The sequence below is a fragment of the Equus quagga genome, unplaced genomic scaffold (assembly GCF_021613505.1).
Source record: "Equus quagga isolate Etosha38 unplaced genomic scaffold, UCLA_HA_Equagga_1.0 206371_RagTag, whole genome shotgun sequence".
Taxonomy (NCBI): domain Eukaryota; kingdom Metazoa; phylum Chordata; class Mammalia; order Perissodactyla; family Equidae; genus Equus; species Equus quagga.
Window position 1 is genome coordinate 1 of NW_025798852.1, and position 23,124 is coordinate 23,124.

General features: G+C 35.0%; 1 protein-coding gene across 1 annotated transcript; it reads right to left on the minus strand.

Moving 5' to 3' along the window:
* Positions 1 to 12: 12 nt before the first annotated feature.
* LOC124233590 (uncharacterized protein C12orf40-like) lies at positions 13 to 22,734 on the minus strand (the record flags this gene model as incomplete). The annotated part of the gene is made up of 6 exons (XM_046650732.1): positions 13 to 340; positions 11,663 to 11,778; positions 15,467 to 15,655; positions 17,206 to 17,254; positions 17,655 to 17,787; positions 22,602 to 22,734. Coding segments are annotated over 6 exons (948 nt in total), but the record flags the coding sequence as incomplete, so codon positions are not given.
* Positions 22,735 to 23,124: the final 390 nt, after the last annotated feature.

Consider the following 23,124-nt stretch of genomic DNA (forward strand, 5'->3'; position numbering starts at 1 on the left):
AGTGGAATGGTTTTTATCAGAACTAGTGACTGCACAAATATCTCCCACACTGTCAAAACCACACTTGTCAAAGGTTTTCTTTATACTCCACTGATCTATGTTTAATAAATTGATCACATTTTCACTAATAAAAGAGTCACAATTCTCTGACAGAAGGCTGGGTGTTGGCTGGTTCACATCTTCAAGAAAATTTGAAACCTCTTTCCTATTTTCTTCCAAAATATGTTGTACTGACTGTTTTTCAATAATGAAGTCTGACTGTCTTCTCTCATCCATGGTTCCACAATCTTCACCTGTAACTATATCAGGTCTTTCAGTAAGGAAATTCCGATTTCCTGGACTTTGAGATAAATAAAAACATATTTAACAAGAAAAGCATAGAAAATTTTCATTTAGAAACTTAAAGTTAAATTCTTAGAGAACACACTGAGTAGCTACTAACATTTACCTGGACTATGTTTTCAGTTTTTTATTTGAATAAATAATATTGTTTTGGGTGGAAATTTGTCTAATGTGCCTCAGTGAGTATGAAAATAATCTACACTTAGTTTTGTATTTCAACACAAAAAAAAGTGTTGAAATGAAGTATGATGTGGTTCAATTCACTGTTATATTAACAAAATATGACCAACCTATATCATGTCTTCTGTAATAAGGTCTAGTGAATACCCTAGACAACCACTGCATGTAACTGCTGCTCTGTTTAATCAGAGAAAGATATTTTGAACACACTGCAGGCAAAAATTATCCCCAGTGTTAAAACATCAAATCAGAGTTATCAGAACACTGTAACAGATATCTCTCAACCTAACAAGGATATAAAAACAACTCTGAAGTTCCCAAGGGAGAGCAATACAGATACAAATGCATATATATGTAATAAAGCCAAGAGATAAAATGAATTAGATGAAAAGGTTAGCCTAGATAACTTATAAGTTCCCTTCTAATGTATAAATCATAATTCTAAGTTATGTCTAACTTGTATAAAAGAATCAAAGCTATTATACGAAATAATTAAAAATCAAGATATTCTGGGGCTGGCCCTGTGGCAGAGAGGTTAAGTTCACACGTTCCACTTCGGAAGCCCAGGGTTTCACCAGTTCAGATCCTGGGTGTGGACCTAGCACACTGCTCATTAAGCCATGCTGACATGGCGTCCCATATAGCAGAAGCAGAAGGACCTAAAACCAGAATATACAACTATGTACTGGGGGGTTTTGGGGGTAAGCAGAAAAACAGAAATAAATAAAGATTGGCAACAGATGTTAGCTCAGGTGCCAATCTAACAACAAAAAAAAAATCAAGATACTCTGGATTTTGTTGCCATTGACTATCCACAAATTTACTTAGGGGTGGGCTGTTCCAGAGATTGGAGGTACCAAAGAAATTTAGAAAAGAAACATAGACTGCTAAAACTGATGGATTTCCAATTTTATTTTTTAAGTTATTCATTAAACATCTAATGAGCAGGTCCACCTGCCGTGTTCTGGGCACTATGCCACGTATTGGGGACAGAGAGAGAAAAGAATTCAGTTTGCCATTAAAGAGAGAGAGAGATTTTGTCCAGGAATGTTCATAGACCGTGATCCTACACTGCTTCTCAATACGGTTCTTAGTGGTGTTTTGAGCAGAATAATGTTACTCTGTGATATCAAAGGCATAACCTATAGCACACGATAATATACACCATTCACACCAGAGAAACTGTATTACTTTAAATGAGAAAATAAATGTAAAAGCACTTCATAAATTAGAAAGCACACTACAAATGTAAATAATCATTTTTAAACAGCATTTTAAGCATTCTGACTCAGAAGAATCACTCACTGAGAGATCTGGAGAACAGAGAAATGTATAATGCACAGTTATTGCTCACAAGAAATAGTCCGGAAGGGGAAAGAAAAACTAGAAAGTGATAAGTGCTATTCTACAGTGTTACGACAGTAAATAAAAGAAATGCTTTTACTTGAGAAAAATCAAGTAGGTGGCATTTGAGTTGGGGACTGAATGTTGGGAAGGATTGCTACTTGTAAAGATGACAGAGAGAAATGATGCTAAAAATATAAAAGCCTTACTAAGATAAATCGATCCAACTTCTTTAACACTTTTTCCTATAGATAAAAGTTCATTCATTTACGGACTACAATATGGATAAATTCATTATCTGAATAAGCCTTTTATGTGCATTAAACAGATATTTAATGTATGCCTGCCATGTGGTAGGGAGATAATACAGCTTATATTCTAGTGAAGGAAGATAATAACAAATAAATAAGATAACTAACCATTAATAAGTACAATGGATAAAAGAAATAAACAAATAAAAAAGATAATTACAGCAGCTTTATAGGTGCTACAAGATCAGACGATGGAACAACTTGTGTTGGAGGTCCTTTTCAGATAGCTGGTCAGGAAAGTTCCTAGCAAAGAAGTGATAAATAAGCTAAAGATACAGAATGATTAGACATATAAAGAGAGGAGTATGCATACTGCAGGGGGATGGAATAAACACAAATACAAGATTTGCAGCACATGTGAGAAACAAAAAGAAGAGGAGTAAAGCTAGAATAGAATCAGTGAAAGAAAACTTACGGCCTAAGGCTTAAAAGGTACAAAAGGGCCCAGATCATGTAGAGCTTTATTTTTGAAAAGAGCAATAAGAAATATTGAAAATTGCTAAGTACAAAAGTAAAACTCTCTTGCTTTTTGCCTTAAAAAATATCAGTCTGACTGCTGGGTGAATGCGAATATCCTGATTTCCATCTGGCCAAAATGAAGTTAGAGAAACAAGATTTAGCCTCATTGACTGACAGAATTATAAAACTGGACAAACTGTATGAGACAATGGCTTTCAGACTTGGGCCATTGGATAGAATAGGATAACGATCCCTGACAGAGAGAAAACAAGTAAGGTGAATTCTATGACTGCTCCTAGCTTATTGCTTGGAGAGAGTATCCAAGCCACAGAACAGAGAGGGGAAATCCAGTTGGAGCCCACAGATTCCCTTTGTTGAGGAAACAGCACTGGAAGGTCAGGAAGACTGCAGAGAACAGAGTATGCAGGGCAGAGTACCATGAAGGAGAGTGCTTCAAAGAGAGAGGGCTCCAGAGGTCTGCAGAAAGTTCTCAAATCTTCAGCTAAGTACTGATCAGCACATGCGTATGAAGTAATTACCCAAGGCTGAGAAAAGCAACACCCAAGATGAGAAGATTGAACAATTCCAGGAACTCAAACAGAAATGGGAAAATTTTGTGCTTCCACCAGTTAGAGTGGAAAACCTCTTAATTCAAAGGAAATCTAAGAATACAAGAAGGATATTGCCTTAGCAGGGGGCAAAATTAGCCACAGAGTGAAGGTGTATCTGGTCCTGTTTAACAAAGTTTAAAGCAAGCCTTAATAAGATCATACTATTTCCAAGCAACTAAAATCCCAGAAAAACCTTAGGAAAATTTATAGGAATACAAAAATTTCCAGACCAAAAAGATGAAATTCATAATGTATACAATCTAAAAAAGAATTATCAGGAATGCAAAAAAGTAGAAAGTTACAACCCATAATGAAGAGAAAAATCAATTATTAGAAATAGACCAAGAAATGACACAAATGATAGAATTCGTAGACAAGGACATTAAAAGAGTTATCAGAACTATATTCCCTACATCCAAAAAGATAGACGAAAGACTGAGGATGTTGAATAGAAACATGGAAGATATAAAGAAGAGTTAAAACAAACTTCTAGAGATAAAAAATATACTGAACAGATTTACATAGAGATTAGACACCAAAGAAGATACAACTAGAGAATCTGAAGAAAAAGCAATATAATCTATATAAAATGAAACAATGAGAGAAAAAAAGATGAAAATAAATAAACAGAGCATCAATAAACTGTGACACAACTTCAAATGGACTAACTTACATGTTATTAAGGTCCCCAAAGAAGAGAGGAGAGGAATAAAAAATATCCCAAAAATCAATGGCTGAATTTTCCACATTCGATAAAAACTAAGTTCACAGATCCAAGATGCTCAATGCAGCTCAAAGACAGGGAAATAAAAAGAAAAGGAACATCCTAATCAATGGATAGAAATCTATGATAGAAAATCCACCATGGAGAATCTATGATAGAAAAATCTTAGAAACAGAGAAAAATTATATATTAGATATATAGATATTAAGATAAGAATGACAGCAACTTCTAGTAGGAAACAATGCAAGTCAAAAGATATCTTTCAAAAAGAAAAGAATAAAAACTTACAAATACATAGAAGCTGAAAGAATTAATTACTAGCAGCCCCGCACTATAAGAAATGTTAACAAAAGTCTTTCAAACATAAGGAAAATATCACCACACGGAAATCTAGATCTACACAAAATAACAAAGACCATCAAAAATGATGAATTTGTGCTTAAGTATAAAAAACATATTTTCTTAATTTTTAACTCTCTTTAAAGCAAAAAGAACAATAATATATTATTAGATTTATAACATTTATATAAGTGAATGTATGGATACAACACCACAAAGGCCAGAGGGGAGAAATGGAAGCATACCATTACAGGGTTCTTACACAATACTTGAAGTAGTATAACATAACTAGAATATAGTCTGTGATAAATTAAAATATATACAATAAATTCGAAAGAAACCACTGAAAAACAAAACAGAGTTATAGATAACAAGCCAACAAAAGGATAAATTAAGTCATAAAAAAGACTAAAATCAAATAAAGGCAGAAAAGAGGGAAAGGGAACAAAGGATTATATGGGAGAAACAAAAAATAGCAAGAGAACAGACAAATCCAATCATATATCAATTGTTGCACTAAATGTAAACTATATTCATAACCATAATAGAGGTCTCAATAAATTTGAAAGGATTCAAATCACACAAAGGATGTTCCCTGTCCACAATGGAATTAATTTAGAAAGATAACAGAAAAGTCTTGGGAATTTTCGGAACCAAATAACAAATTTCTAAATATCTCATGGAGTGAAGAAGAAATCAAAAGGAAAATTAGAAAGTTTTTTAACTGAATGAAAATAAAACAAAACATATCAAAATTTGTAGGATGCAGCAAAGCAGCAGTTATGGAAAATTTACAGCACTAAACACGTGCATTAGAAAAGAAAAATAGTCTCAAGTCAATGACCTCAGCTTTCACCTTAAGAAATCAGGAAAAAAAGGAGTAAATTAAATCCAAAGTAAACAGACAAAAGGAAATAAAGATAAGAGCAGAATTCAATGAAATAAAAACAAAAATAAGAAATACGTGAAACTGAAAGACGATTCTGTGAGAAAATAAATAAAATTGGCAAGTCTCTAATCAGAATAATCACTGGGAAAAAGGGGAGAAGAAACAACTTACCCATATTAGTAATGGGAGAAAAGACATCACTACAGAAGTTAAAGATTTCATACGCATAATAAGGAGATATTATGAATAACTTTAAGTCAATAAATTTTACAACATAGATAAAATGGATACATTTTTTGTATGACACAAACTACCAAAGCTCACTAAAAAAATAAGAATCCAACTAGCCTTCTATCTAGTAAAAAATGGAAATTATAGTAAAAAAAAAACCTTCCCACAAAAAGAACTTCATACCAACTGACTTCACTGATGAACTCTACCAGACATTTAAGGAAGAAATGTACCAATCCTATACAAACTCTTTCAGAAAATTACACAGGAAGGAATACTTCTCAACTCATTCTATGACACCAACATTAGGCTGATATCAAAACCAGACTAAGATGTTACAAGATATTACTAGAAAGTAATCTCCCTCATGAAGACTAATGTAAAAATCCCTAACAAAATTTTGGCAAATCAAATCCAATGAATGCATAACAAGGTTAGCACATTGTGACCAAGTAGGGTTTATCTCAGGAATACAAGGTTGGTTTAACATTCAAAATTAATCAATTGTGGGGCCAGACTTCTGGAATGAGAGACTGAGAAACCTGGCAAATCTTGTCCCCTAAAAGCAGTAACAGAACCAGATAACACTCACAAAAAAAATCATCTCAAATATGGGGAGTGACCAATGGCATCCAATAAACTGTGAAGCAGTACTTCAAGAAAAACTACTCAACCTTAGTAGAACCAGTGGGAACCTGTGGAGTTTTAGCCTTAGGCTGCCACCATCCCTCCACCCCCAACTCCATGGCTGGTAGCCTACCAAGGCTGAGCTTGTCTGGAGAGGGTCGGGAAGGTGGGAGACTCATGCCCAGGGAATTTGTCAAAAATAATCATTGTCTTGGTGGCAAACTATCAAAGAAGCCCAAAATTGCAGCTGCCTGAGGCTGAGATATTTGCAGCAAGCAAAAACCATCCAGAAATTTCATAGAGAGATCCAGAAAACAAAAAGGTACAAGAGGCTTTGATAAACTCCCAGACCCTCCTGGTGGTCTGGAAGGTTGCATACATGTGTAAGGCTGAGTGCAGACTCAGGAGAGACCAGAAAGAGCTACAGGTATCTACTCATCCCTGGCTGAGTGTAAGGTCTTGTGCAAGGGAGGAAGCCTTGTTAGCTGAAGGTACTTAAACACAACCTCCAACTAATCATTGGTTGGCCTCTAAGCACTGCTTAGAGGGAAATTTATACCTTTTAATGCCTGTATTAGGAGAGAAGAAATATATCAAATCAGTAAGTTAAGCTTGCACTTTAAGAACCTAAAAAAAGACAGGCAAACTAAGCCAAAAGCAAGCAGAAAAAGGAAATCATAAACATTAGGGCAGAAATCAATGGAATGAAAAACAGAAAAATAGAGAAAATTGATAAAACCCTAAACTTAGTTCTTTAAAAAGACCAATAAAATTAGCAAATCTTCAGCTACACTGACCAAGAAAAAAAGGAGAAAAGACACAGATCTAGAACTCAAAAAGGGACATCAACACCAACCTGACAGAAACCGAAAGGGTTTCAAGGGAATACTATAAATCACCTTATGCTAATAGATCATACAACTTAGATGAAGCGGATTAATTCCTAGAAAAACACATATTACTACAACTGATTCAAGAAGAAATTAGAAAATCTGAATAGATCTTTACACAAGTAAAAAAAATTAGTAAAAAGCCTTCCCACTAAGAATAGCCCTGATGCAAAAACATCTAAAGAATCCACAAATTCTTCTATTAAATAGAGCAAACACTTTACACTTTATTATATGAGGCCAGTATTATTCTGATATGAAAGCCAGACAAAAAACATAAGAAGAAAAGAAAAATTCAGACCAATTTTCCTAATGAATATGGAGGCAAAAATCATAAACAAAATATTAGCAAACCAAATCCAGCATTACATGAAGAGGTTTATATATAATGACCAAGCAGCTTTTAACCCAGGAGTGCAAGGTAGTTTAATACTTCAAAATACGGTAATATATTGCATGTTAATAGAATAAAGGAAAAAACTAGATGATAATCTCAAGGGACACAGAAAGAGCATTTGACAAAATCCATGGTAAAAACGTTCAATGAACTAGGAATAGAAGGGACTTTCCTCAACCTGATAAAGGGCACTTACAAAAAAACCTACAGCTAATATCATACTTAATAGTGAAGGCTAAATGCTTTTTCCCTAAGAGTGGGAAAAATGCAAGCATGTCCACTCTTGTCACTGCTATTCAACACTGTACTAGAGGTTGTAGTCACTCAGGCAAGAAAAACAAGTAAAAGGCAACCAGATTGAAAAAGGAGAGATAAAAACACCTTTATTTATAGACAACATAATCCAGTATGGTGAAACTCCTAAAGAATCCACAAAAATACTACTAGAACTAATAATGATCTCAGCAAAGTTGAAGGATACAAGATCAATATACAAAAATTAATTGTATTTCTATACACTAGCAATGAACAATCCAAAAATGAAATTAAGAAAATAATTCAATTCACAACAGCATAAAAAGAATAAGATACTTAGAAATAAATTTTACAAAAGCAGCACACTGCTTATATATTGAAAACTACAATACATTACTGAGGGGCCAGCCCAGTGGCCAAGTGGTTAAGTTCACACGCTCCACTTCAGCGGCCCAAGGTTTTGCCGGTTCGGATCCTGGACGCGGACATGGCACCACTCATCAGGCCACATTGAGGCAGTATCCCACATGCTACAAGTAGAAGGACCCACAACTAGAATATATAGCTGTGTACTGGGGGGATTTGCGGAGAAAAAGCAGGACAAAAAAAAAAGGATTGGCAACAGTTGTTAGCTCAGGTACCAATCTTTAAAAAAAAAATCCATTACTCAGAGAAATTAAAGAAGATCAAACACAATGTAATATGGTTCAGCCATAAAAAAGGAAATCTTGCCATTTGTGACAACATAGATGAAGAGGGAGAACATTATGCTAAGTGAAATAAGTCAGACACAGAAAGACAAATACTATATGATTTCACCCATAATGGAATCTAAAACGTCACACTCGAAGCAGAGAATAGAATGGTGGTTTCCAGATGCTGGCGAGTAGGGGAAATGAGATATTAGTCAAAGGGTACAAACTTCCAGTTATAAGATGAGTAAGTTCTGGGGATCTAATGTACAATATGATGACTATAGTTAATAATACTATATTGTATACTTGTAAATCGCATATTTGTTAATAGAGCAGATCTTAAGTGGTCTGATCACATACCCAAAAATGGTAACTATTTGAGGTGATGAATGTGTTAATTAGCTTGACTGTGGTAATCATTTCACAATGTATATGTATAGGAAATCATCATCTTGAACATCTTAAATATATACAATTTTTATTTGTCAATTATATCTCAATAAATCTGGAAAAATAAAACTCTTCAAACACACTGGAAGGTTCTCTCATGCCCCTCCAAGTCCACACCTCCCAACAGTAACCACCATTCTGAGTGCTATCACCATTCATTAATTCAGCCAGGTTCTGAACTCCACATAAATGGAATTACACAATGGTCCTCTTTTTGTGTTGAGATTCTTCCATGGAGATGCTTGTTACTGCATGTATCAGCAGTTTATTTTTTTTCATTTCTGTGTATTATTTCACTGCATGAATATTATATAATATTCTATTCTTTTGTGTGTGTGTGAGGGAGACTGGCCCTGAGCTAACATCTGTTGCCTATCTTCCTCTTTTTGCTTGAGGAAGATTGTCACTGAGCTAACCTCTATGTCAATCTTCCTCTATTTTATGTGGGATGCCACCACAGTGCGGCTTGACAAGTGGTGCTAGGTCTGCACCTGGGATCCAAACTTGCAAACCCTAGGCCACCGAAGTTGAGCATGCAAACTTAACCACTATGCCACCAGGCCAGCCCCATAATATTCTATTCTTAATGGACATCTTGGTTAGTTCAAATTTGGGACCACTATGAATAAAGCTGTTACGACATTCAAAAAAAAATGAATAGGAGAAACATTTCATGTTCATGGATTGGAAAAATCACTATTGTTAAGATGGCAATTTTCCCCAAATTGATCTACAGATTCAATACAATCCCTATCAAAATCCAAGTAGGCTTTTTTTATTTCCAGAAACTGACAGGTTGATGCTAAAATTTATATGGAAATGCAAAGGACTAAGAAAAGCCAAAACATTTTCAAAAAAGAACAACAAACTGGAAGACTAATACAGTTCTCAATTTCAAAACATACAGTAAAGCTATAGTAATCAGGACAGTGTGGCACTGACATAAAGATAGACATAATTAACCGATGGAACAGAACTGAGATTCCTGGGGGAAAAGAAAAACAACTTACATTTTTGGTCAATCGATTTTCAACAAAAGTACCAAAGCAATTCAGTGGGGAAAAGATATTCTTTCCTTTCCACAAATGCAAATGGTGAATTTAGACCCTTACCTCACACAATACATAAGAGTTAACTCAAAACAGATCATAGACCTAAATGTAAGATCTAAAACTACAAGACAGAAAAAAAATAGGAAAAAATCTTCATGGCCCTGGCTTAGTCAAAGACTTGTTAGCTATGACAACACACGAACAATTTCTAAATGAAAAAATTAATAAACTGTATTTCATCAAAATTAAAACCTTTTTTACTTCAAAAAGACACCACTAAGGAAAGGAAAAAGGTAAGCATTTCACCAAAGATACACAAATGGCTGATAAGCACATGAGAAGATGCCAACATCATTAGTCATTAGGGAAATGCAAAATTAAAACCAAAGTAAGATACTATTACATATTGATTAGAATGGCAGATATATTTAAAAGACTGACTTTACCAAGTGTTGTCAAAGGTATGCTGCAACTGGAACTCTCATACACTGCTGATGCGATGTAAAATGGTACAAATCACTTTAGAAAACAGTTTGTCAGTTTCTTAAAAATTTAATCATATACCTACCATAGGACCCAGCCATTCCACTCGTAGATATTTCCCCAAGAGAAATGAAAGCATATGTCTAAACAAAGACTTCCATATGAACTTTCATAGCAGCTTTATTTGGAATAGCCAAAACTTGGAGAAAAAAGCCAAATGGTCATCAACAGATGAATAAACTGTGCTATGGCCATACAATGGAATACTACTCAGCAATAAAAAGGAATGAACCATTGATATACACAACCAACAACATAGATGAATCTCAAATTATGCTAGGTCAAAGAAGCTAGACCAAAACAAGGAGAACATACTGTATTAATGAAATTTATATAAAATTCTAGAAAATACAGACTAATCAACAGTGATAGAAAGCAGATCAGCAGTTGCCTTGGGATGGGAGTAAGGGATGTAAAGTAGCCAGAGGAAGGGATTACAAAGGTGCCCAAAGAAACTACTGGGGATGATGAATGGTCATTATTTTTGACATATGTCACAATTTACCAAAGTGCACATTTTAGATAAGTTCAGTTTATGGTATGTTGATTATACATTAATAAAGTGTGAAAAAAAATAGACCTAAGGACAAAGAGGAAACAAAAAGAACTGTTATATGGCTATTACAATTCTAGGCAAGAGGCAGTGGTGGCTTAGACTGAAATGGAACCTATAGAGATGGAGACATGAGTAGATAACTTTAAAGTTTATTAGAATACAGAATTGACAATACTTTGTGAAATAGATATTGGGAGTTGAAGGAAAGGAAGGAATCAGGTACAACTTTTTTTTAGCTTAAGCAACTGAGTTAATAGTGGTGCCATTTACTAAAATGAGGAAGACTGAGACAGAATTACAGAGTCAAAGTTTCTCACTATGATTACCAAGAGTGATTCAAACTGGTTTTACAAGTTTAATGTCTTTTAAAACAACGAACCAGAGTTTAAATACAGACACCTAGAAAATAAAAATGGGGCACTGATCAACTACCATAAATATGAAAAAAAAATTATTATGTTTATGATAAAGAAAAAGAAAGTAGTAATTCATAAAACAGGGATTATAAAACAGATGCAAAACACCTTGGCCCAAAATATTTTTTAAAATAAATAAATGAAAGGTAGATATGTACATCAGAAAATCCGTTACTTATAACTACTTTAATTAAATGCTACATTTTACTTACAGTGTTTTTTTTTCCTTAGAAGTTTTACTTAGGTCTGTTTACGTTTCTAACTAAAAATACTTCTGTCCAGTAAAATCAAATTAATAACTCAAAGAGAGCATGCTACAGGTTCTTTATTTCCTTCAACATCTTTGCTTACCTGTTTAATCTTTCAAATAATGTTCCAAATTGTGCTGTTTTATATGATGGACTGAAAGCATCTTGATTTTTGTTTAATTCGGAAATCACGGAATTAGAATAATTAACATTACTGAGCTGAAAAAAAAAAAGGAAGAACCTGCCAAAAGGGTAAATGTACATATATACAATTTAAATAATTTACCGTAAAACCTCACTTAAGTAGACATCTATAGTTTAAAAATGTATTTTTTAGTCTAAAAGAAAGAGTGTCCTTATTGAAAACAAAATAAATACTGTTCTAATAATGAAAGCAGTGTCAGTATTTGAATGACTGCTAAAATAACAGGGTTGATCTATGGTGAGCTAACCATTTTCTCAGAGGTAAAAAAAGATTAAAAAAAAAGACCCGGAACACCAAGATCTTGAGTAAATAAAAGTTAAATATCGCTGACAGAAAATAATGATTTCTCCCAAGGAAACAACTGTACTTATCTCAGTTCCTCCATTTACTAAGTAATTTTAGACTGCTACTTTAATCTTTTTTTTAAAAAAAGATTTTATCTTTCTTCTTTCTCTCCAAAACCTGCCGGTACATAGTTGTGTATTTTTAGTTGTGGGTCCTTCTAGTTGTGGCATGTGGGACACCGACTTAGCATGGCCTGACGAGCTATGCCATGTCCACGTCCAGGATTCGAACCGGCAAAACCCTGGGCCGCCGTAGTGGAGCGCGTGAACTTAACCACTCGGCCACAGGGCCAGCCTCTGCTACTTTAATCTTTCTGAATATCGCTACCACTGAGTGCAAAACGGGGAAAGTATGGAAAGACTCTTGTGAAAAGCAGATGTGATAACCCATTTGTTAATGAGGAAGGTACCATATAAAGATATTATAATGGCCCAACACTAATCTATCCAGCAATAATAATTCATATCTGTAGTATATTTTATGTATAAGCCATGAAACACAGAAACGAGACGTCCAAAGACAAGCAATGACAGAAAGAGTCAGAAAAAAAAACACGTGCAGGCAAAAAGAGATACTAAAAGTCTTTTTTTAAAAAAAGGTCTAAAATCAAGAAAAGCTGAAAATAAAGTCTGATAACATATCTCATCTCAGCCTCAGAGAGACAGTGTCAATGGTGCAGGGACAATGTCATCCCTTGAAGCGAGAAACACACAACCAAATCAAAACAGAAGAGAATATTATATATTGGCTCAATACTACTTCTCCAGGGACTAGTAAGCCCCAGACCACTTTTTATTCCAACCTGTTTTTCAACTCATTTTCTTATGTAATTTATAGTCTCATTTTAATTTTCCTGAAATCTCTCCAAATATATATTCAAATAAATAAATTCCCTAGTACTTCACAATGTGACACCACACCTTACCAGGGACGTTAGCTTCTCTTTTCTCTCTTCTGCCATATGAAGTACAACATTATTTACCCCTTTGGAGATAATCACTAACCTGCAGTCTCTAAGTAGAAGATTATTCAAGTATAGATTACACAGGGTCTCATTCTATCCTATAAACTATTTAACAAAGCAAGGATGAGTTAAAGCTGATGTAGGATGCAAGTTTTAGTCTTATAAAATACAAATGGAACGGGTAACTGAATGTTTTTCATTGCATCCCTCGAAAATTATTGGGGGGCCAGCCCAGTGGCATAGTGGTTAAGTTCCCACACTATGCTTCGGCGGCCCAGGGTTCACTGGTTCAGATCCTGGGCACAGACCTACATACCACTCAACAAACCATGCTGTGGCAGCAACCCATATACAAAATGGAGGAAGAGGGCCACAGGTGTTAGCTCAGCAACAATATTCCTCAAACAAAAAGAGGAAGACTGGCAACAGATGTTGGCTCAGGGCCAATCTTCCTCACCAAAGCAACAACAAAAAATTATTGGGTCCTTAAATTAATAAGCCTAGCACAATACTTCATTTTGCCTTCTCTGAAAAGCAGAAAACATACTTCAATAAAATTGAATATCATTACATATTGTATATAACTATAATACTGTAATATATAACTACAATATATAAATTATTATAAATTTGCTAATTATAAATTAATTTAGAAATAGTACACAAATATGACATAAAACCACCTCATGCTAAAAATGGGAGAGATTCAAAACTAAATATTCTTGTTAACCTTGTTAACAAGATAGAGTGTTTACATAACCATTTTACTCACTACCATTATATATTAGTATAGTAACCTTTAATAATTTTATATTTTTTAACTCTATGTAAACTTAGTAAAAGATCATTTCTTGGTATGTTCTATGGCATATGTATTTCAAACTTCAAAAATTTGGATGTTTTTATAATTTTAACTTTAGAGACTACAACGATTGAACGTTTTAGCACTAAATATCTCTATCTATATACACATATGTGCATAGTCTCGGATGGAAGTGCATATAACCAGCTATCTTTCAAGTCATAGAAAGAATCAAGCCATCACAACTTATACTTTAACAGATTACTATGACATCACTGAGATTATGTACTGCTATTCACAGGATCCTTTCCATATCATGTATACTGGGCCATCATGACATCACCAACTACTCCTTTACTGTGATTACAATCAAGTATTACATAACACATTGAACTATGGTCAATTTTACTATCAATAATTTTATAAAAAGATGATGATTTCAAAGACTTTTAAAGAACATTCCAGTTTTGGGATTCATAATCTTCTACAGCCCAGAGAATTAAGTTTTTGACCTAAGAAGAATTATTATACTTAATTTCTCTCCTAATTTGGCTATATCTATAGCAACCCACAACTAATATTTTTTCAATCCATAAAAAGAAAAAAAGAGCATATCACAAAAATATAAAATGCTAAGAACTAGTGATTGAAAGGGACCTGTTCACAAACAACCAACCCACTAACTGGGAAAAAATATTTGCAAGTCCTATATCTGACAAAGGCTTAATATCCATAATATATAAAGAACTCACACAACTCAACAACAAAAAAAATCAAACAACCCGATCAAAAAATGGGCAGGAGACATGAACAGACATTTCTCCAAAGAAGATATACGGATGGCCAAATAGACACATGAAAAGAAGTTCATCATCGCTGATCATCAGGGAAATGCAAATCAAAACTACACTAAGCTATCACCTTACACCCATTAGAATGACACAAATAACTAAAACAAATAGTAACAAATGTTGGAGAGGTTGTGGAGAAAAAGGAACCCTCATACACTGCTGGTGGGAATGCAAACTGGTGCAGCCACTATGGAAAACAGTACGGATATTCCTCAAAAAATTAAAAATAGAAACACCTTATGACTCAGCCATCCCACTACTGGGTATCTATCCAAAGAGCTTGAAGTCAGCGATTCCAAAAGTCCCATGCACCCCAGAGTCCACTGCAGCATTATTTACAATAGCCAAGATGTGGAAGCAACCTAAGTGCCCATCAACAGATGACTGGATAAAGAAGATGTGGTATATATATACAATGGAATACTACTCAGCCATAGAAAAGAACAAAATCGTCCCATTTGCAACAACATGGATGGACCTTGAGGGAATTATGTTAAGTGAAATAAGCCAGATAGAGGAGGACAATTTCTGTATGACTCCTCTCATATGAGGAATTTAAAAATGTAGACAAAGAGAACAGATTAGTGGCTACCAGGGGAAAGATGGGGTGGGGGTTGGGCACAAAGGGTGAAGGGGTGCACCTACAACACAACTGACAAACAATAATGTACAAATGAAATTTCACAAGATTGTAACCTATCTAACTCAATAAAGACTTTTATTTAAAAAAAGAAAGGTACCTGTTCATTCTGCTTTTTTTCATATGCAACTTTCTGAGGACTAGGCACTATTCTGGGAATAAAATTTTGTCTTGTAATATCTCTGTTAGAAGCTAATTCTGCTGACAAAGATGGTGGTGTGAAGCTGCAGTTTTCTATTCTGCTCAATTGAGGTTCGAACATTGTATATGAGTCCATGACTTGCGAGGACTATAGGAAAGAAGATACAATCATTTGATTTGCCAAAATATATAAACTAGAGATGAGGAAAGTTAAAATAAAAGTGAAAAAGGTCACGAGTTAGAGAAAAAGTCCCAAGTAAAGGCAAGTCATCAGTAACTGATAGTCCTTACTAAGACAAGAGAGGTTATCAACTAAGATTATACTTAAGAGCTCCTTTCCATCTGCCTTTCTCACCGATGGTCCCCTCTACCCTCAAGCTCCATTCCTGCATGTCCTCTCCTAATGACAGGAAATCTAAGTTTCATTTATCTACAATTCAGGTGAAAGATTTCCAAGAGATTTTAGTATCACTGCCATTATCTTTCTGATGTAGCTTAACTTTGGCTATTCAAAGGAAAGAATAATTAATAATACGGCATTGGACTTTCACATTTCAAGCTTTAATCACAATCTATGTGTTTTCTAATTGATTAAAGTCTTATTTGCTAAAAAATAATTATTTGAAATATACTTTGAAAGAAAAATAATCTTGGGATCAACATGAATATTGAAAATCACAATTTGATATAAAATAAAATAGTCTGGTCACCACATTTGAAAACATGAATCGCTCAATGATCACATGAACCCAAAGTAGAACTCCCCAAATGAATTATCCTTTGCAGCTCTTCAGTGACAGGCAGAATCAAATGCTTTGCACACAAAGGCCTAGTCTACATTACCAGAACTCCAAAGGGTTTCTCATAAGCAATCGTTAAAATATTCTTAAGGTATAGGTTTCTTACATTAAAAACTTCTAAAAGAACAATTTTAAAGACTAAAAATTTTTTTAAAGGATAATTAATTTTCTCTGATTCTCAAAAAATTTATATCACTTGATGGTGAAACTGGCAGAAAGTGAGCCACTGATGATTAAGTAGCTAGGAATTAAAGTTTTTTTCCCTTTTGCAATTACTGATTATAGCTTTTAGCTGTTTAACCCACTCATTGTTAATTGTGCTGTTTAGGCAATATGCTGACTCCTGCTAAGCTCCTATAGGTAACATCTTCCTGGTGCCTGGATCACCATGGTAATGCGTGTGTGAGCTGTTTTTCAGGAATTGGAACTCCTTGTCCACTTCAGGCCAGTTGAGACCACCAACTCATCAACTGGGCCCACGGAGATGTCCGACAGGTGACCTTTTAACTTGAAGAGGCTAAAAACTCTACCCTCAGATCATGCTGATGTCGCCATTTTGTGAACATGGGTCCTATGAAGAGGCATGAAGTCTGACTACGCTTGTGCAGATCATCATTACCTCACCTCTCCTCACCTCCAATCACCTCTCTCCACATTTCAGACCACGTTGACCCCGGCCCATATATATCCCTGAGTCTCTGTTTTCGGGGAAGCAAATTTCAGGCTCATGAGCTCGCTTCCTCACATGGCTACCTTGTGAGTAAACCCTCTCTCTGCTGCTATCTCGTCATCTCAGTGTTTGGCTTTCTGGGCGGCGGGCAAAAATGAACCTGGTTGGGTAACAGTGGCATGTCACAATTGTTAAAATAACTTAAAAAAATTTTTGTTTAACTCTCACCTTAACTGGGCCAAGTTCTTCCTTGCTGCCTTGTCTTTGATAGTGTAAACTAATGAAAAGAAAATGTAACAGTTAAACACATAGGTGGCAATAAAATTGGTTATCTTTTATAAATATTTAAAATTCATACTGTTCTATACAAATATGAAAACATACGGAACTCTTAAGTAAATCATTCCAGGGTTATAATATTATTGTGTTTTATAAAAATTATATTATTACTAGAGAGAGATTTTTATGATAAGGAAAGTCAAACTATGCATCCAAAAAATACTTAGCATGGATATTGTTCATTGACAAAGGTCTTAATAGTTTAATAATACTGCTAACAGTCAAACAAACAAAAACTGGAGCTAGGATAATCCCTTTATACATTTTCCAACGAATAAAACAGAGTTGATAATGACTCTTTCAAATACCTAATAATATACAACCTAGCTAAAACCTACTTGTTTTCCATATCATCAATGCAGAGGTTAGACGGGACAAGATGAGGCGACATTGGAAGTTCTAAATCATGTTTTCTCAGGGGCATTTTTATGTCTCTATTCATATTCACATGGATCTGTTTTCTCACAGTTTCTATAATGAAAAAGTTGCAATTAAAAATTAAGAATGAATAATAAAATCTTTTAAAAGCATTGGTTGCTATACCATGGTCATTAAGTAAATGTACATCTTAGATATTTACTAAAACCACCTATATTCTATACATGATAGAAGACATTACAGTACTAGCAACTATCACAGATAATTCAAATCATCTTTTTCTTCATCATCTTACATTCTCCTCACGAAAGGGGCCCTACAAATTTTGCTTTATTTTTTGATTCCTTCAAAACTTCCCTAACCCCTAGACTGTATCAGTTGCTATATTACACATTCCCACAGCACTACACATGTTCTCTATTATAGCACTTACCATAGTTTACTGTACTTGATTAACTCTATCTCCCTCACTAGATTCTTAAACTTTAGATGCAGCAGCCTTGTCTCTCCTTATAGACGATATAACTATTTTGACCGCTTAGTACTTTTAATTATGATCCTTTTCCAGGAAATGCTTTTTACACATACACAAACTACAGAGTTGTAGTGGAGAGCTTCTATCTTCTTATATAACCCTGCTTCCCTGGAAAAAATAATTGGTTTAGTGGCAACCACCTGCCACTCAATAATGGCATTACACCCCTCTGGTTATAAGTAATTGTTCCAGCGCTGAGACCTGACACCAGCAGAGCAAGGCAACATCCTTCCAGCGGAATTAAAAAATTCAGAATCAGAGAAGCAGCTCTCAGTATTTCCCTGGTGGTGAAATTGGAGAGATGAGCAATGTTAGTTCATAGTGGGTTTTTTTGGATTTTATTTTTCCTTTTTCTCCCCAAAGCCCCCTGGTACATAGCTTCTAGTTGTCAATGTTAGTTTTTTAATGTCACATTTTAAGCTTCATTGATGAAGACAGTCTGAGAGAATAAAACTAGTATCTGAAGTGAAAAAGAATCTTGGTAGTATTCAATTTCCTGACTCAAGCAGTCTCTGAGGCCCAGATGCACCACTACCCTTCCTTTAAGTGTCTTAGTCCATTCAGGCTGCTATAACGGACTACCATAGCCTGGGTGAACTATACAAAATAGAAATTTATTTCTCAGTTTGGAGGCTGGGCAGTCCAAGATCAAAGTGCTGGCAGATTCGCTGTCTGGTGAGGGCTCGCTTCCTGGTTCACAGACAGCTGTCTTCTCCCTGTGTCCTCACACAGTGGTAGAGGTGAGAGAACTCTCTGGGGTCTCTTTTACAAGGGCACTAATTCCATTCATCAGGGTCCACTCTCCTGACCCAATCACCTCCCAAAGGCCCAACCTCCTAATATCACATCAACATATGAATTTTGGGGGCACACAAACATTCAGTCCACAACATTAAGTAAGTAAATATATATTTTTTAAGTTTCTGTAATTTGCAGACATGAGTCCTAACTAATAAAATCTTGCTTTGGCAGAGGAGGAAAAATCTTTTCTCTCTACCCTTCTAAATTATCAGCTGGGGGCCTGTAACAAAAGACAGATTAACAAGAGAAAAAGCATACAAATTTATTTAATATAAGTTTTATGTGGAAAACTTTGCAAGGAAATGAAGACCCAAAGTGGTTAAACCTGAGCATTTTTAAGCTAGGTTTGATGAAGAGCGGAAAGTCCTGGGGAAATGTGACAGGACAAAAAGGGGTATCAGCTAAGTGTAGTAAACTGAGGGAAACAGCAAGGTCTGTTCATTAGATTCCTCTCGGTGTTCCCTCTGCGTTGGAGATAACAACGTTCCTTTTCTCGGGGTATAGCGAGGGCACCTCTCACATGAAAATCCTTCCTGCACATGCTGCTTCCTCAAATTCCTCAGCTCAAAATATTCAATATGCCAAGGTGCCTTATTTTTTGGTAGTGTGGGGGATCAGAATTGGCCACCCCAAAATGTGTCTCTTTGGCATGAGGATTATTTGGGGCTGATTACTTTTAAGAAACTGCAGACAGGTGAGAAGCTCTGAAAAGTAGAAGCTACCCTCTGTAAAACACATTTACATTTGTAAGGGAAATCTCCATTTGTAAAGGTAACTCCCTCTCTGTACCAGGAAGAGGGAGGATGTCCTTATGTCCAGAAACTCCTATCAAGGCAGAAGGCAAGGACTTGAATCCGCATAATAACCTTTCTCTTGTTTACTGTCCTTTTCTGGTAATCTCCCATAACTGACTCCCTCCCACCCCCAACATGCTCCTTTGTCTTTAGCCAAAGACGGAATTTAAGATGACAACCTTAGCCAGTCTGGGAGTTAACCAGTTTTCCTGGATTTTTCCCATGTATACATGTTACAAAGCTTTGTTTGATTTTCTCCTTTTATTCTGTCTCATGTCAATTTAATTCATAGCCCAGCCAGAAGAACCTATAAGAGATAGAGGAATTCTCTTCCTACCATAGAGCAGCATGTCCTGCCCCTGTTATTTTCTGTTCTACTTCCAGAATCCAATACAATACTTAGGGTAAGTACTCAAAAAACATACGTTCAACGTATGAATGAAAACAGAGTGAGGGAGAAAGGAAATATATAAAGTTAAATACATCACTGGACAGCCACATGTAAAAGAATTAAACTGGAACCCTATCTTACACCATACACAAAAGTCAACTCAAAATGGATTAAAGACTTAAATACAAGACCTGAAACCATAAAACTCCTAGAAGAAAACATAAGGAATAAGCTCCGTGACATCAGTCTTCACGATGATTTTCTGGATTTGACACCAAAAGTAAAAGGAATAAAAGCAAAAATAAACAACTGGTCGTACATCAAACCAAAAAGCTTCTGTATAGCAAAGGAAACCACCAACAAAATGAAAATGCAATCTAAAGAATGGGAGAAAATACTTGCAAATCATATTGTCTGATAAGGGATTAATATTCAAAATACATAAAGAGCTCATACAACTCAATATCAAAAAACAACAATCGATTAAAAAATGAGCAGAGGACCCACTGAACAGACATTTTTCCAAAGACGACATACAACTGAGCAACAGGTACATGAAAAGGTGTTCAACATCACTAATCCTCAGGGGAATGCATTCAAAACCACAATGAGATATCACCTCACACCTGTTAGAATGACTATCATCGAAAAGACAAGAGAGGGGGCTGACCACGTGGCCGAATAGTTGTTTGTGTGCTCCAGTTCAGTGGCCCAGGGTCCGCCAGTCCAGACCCTGTGCACAGAGCTATATACTGCTCATCTAGCCATGCTGTGGCAGCATCCAACATAGAAAAACTAGAATGACCTGCAACTAGGATATACAACTATGTACTGGGGCTTTGGGGAGAGAAAGAAAGAAAAAGAAGAAGATTGGCAAGAGATATTAGCTGAGGGCCAATCTTCCTCACAAAAAGTAAAAAAAAAAAGACAAGAGGTAAGAAGTGTTTGCAAGGATGTGGACAAAAGGGAACCCTTGTGCATGGTTGATGGGAATGTAAATTGGGGCAAGCTCTATGGAGAACAATATAGAGGTTCCTCAAAAAATTAAAAATAGAACTATCATATGATTCAGCAATCCCACTTCTGGGTATATATCCAAATAAAATGAAAACAAGATCTCAAAGAGATATCTGCACTCCCAAGTTCACAGCAGCATAATTCACAGAGCCAAAATATGGAAACAACCTCAGCGTCCATCAATGGATGAATGGATAAAGATGGTGTGGTGTGTATATGTGTGTGTGTGTATATATACAATGGAATATTCCTGAGCCATGAGAAAGAATGAAATCCTGCCATGTGTGACAACATGGACGGAGCTAGAAGGCATTATGCTAAGTGAAATAAGCCAGACTGAGAAAGACAAATACTGCATGGTATCACTTACATGTGGAATCTAAAAAAAAAAAAAAGTCAAACTCATAGAAACAGAGAATAGAAAAGTGGTTGCCAGGATCTGGCGACTGGGGGATAGGGAAAGGTTGGGAAAAGGGTACTAACTTTCAGCAAAATGATGAATAAGATCCGAGGATCTAATGTAAGACATGGTGACAATAGCTGATAACACTATTACGCAAATGAAGAAAAAGAACTAAATATAGCAAATATATTTACAACAGAAACTTTTATTCCTAAAGTTTATTAATAATGTATTTACTTCTACTAAAGTGTGACTACATTTACTTGTGACAACTGTCATCTGTGGAGAAACAAAAATAGCACAGAAAGGAAAAGAGGAGACACTAACAATACTGTGATCAATTTCAATCCCTTTTTAATGAACTCAGTTCTTAAGCTCTCATTTTAGCACTTGTTTTAAAAATTAAATATCAGACACAAGTTTCCTTGAGAGAGAAAAAAATACTCTGATTAAACTTTTTATTTACTTGAAGAATCAAAGTGCAGGCCAAAATGAACTTTATTTTGAAGTATTAGACTACTATAGTTAACATCCCAAGAATGTCTAAGAAATTCAAGTTATGAGATAGGAAACCAATCATTGAGGCAAAAACTTGTTCAGCTCTTCCTTTCAAACAAATTCTCCAAATAGGATAAGACAGTAAAGATATTTATTCCCTGCTCTTTAGCCAAACTTTGGTAACTATCTGCCTAGACAAAATAACATAATAATTGAAACAACGCTATAAGTTTAACCATACCTGATAAAATTAATTTTATATAACACACCACCTAAAAAAAAAATAAATGGATTAAACAATAAAACATTTTAAGCAGAGACTAACAAAGCTTCTAATTTAAGAGGGCAATCAAGTTTTAAAATTACTTTCCACATCCTTTGAGTTCTAAAATTACAAAATTATTGGAAAACTAAACATTATGATCACATCAGATTCAAAACAAAATGTTACTGGAGAGGCTGACTTACCAGGTCTTTTCTTCTGGCAAGATATCTGATTTACCATATACAGGTTAAGGAGGTCTAAACTGACAGCAGAATTCTTGACAGGGGATAAAACTCCCCGTAATTTCATTTTTGATTTTAACCTTTTCTTTTCAAAATATTCCTAAAAAAATTAAAAATAAAAAGTTATTCTAGCAACCATATAGTTTCAGGCAGAATCATCAATAATAAAAAGCAATAATGCTATTAAATAATTGACTTGATATTTTTTATATTTCTGTGACACCTCCTTTACATGTTTACATGTAAATTAAAATGAATCATGATAACTTGTAGTTTGCCCAAAGACTCTAAATTACAGCTTCTTATAATCTTTCTTTTGTTAAGCGTAATGCCTTTAAAACAGAACTGTATAAAGCCATTCCCAGGTATCAAAAGATAAAAAAAAATTATCTGAATGTGGAACGTTTTTAAAAACCTGATAAAACAAATCTGATAGGCTAAAAACTTGTTTTTCTGCAAAGTATGCTATACCACAGATATAAAA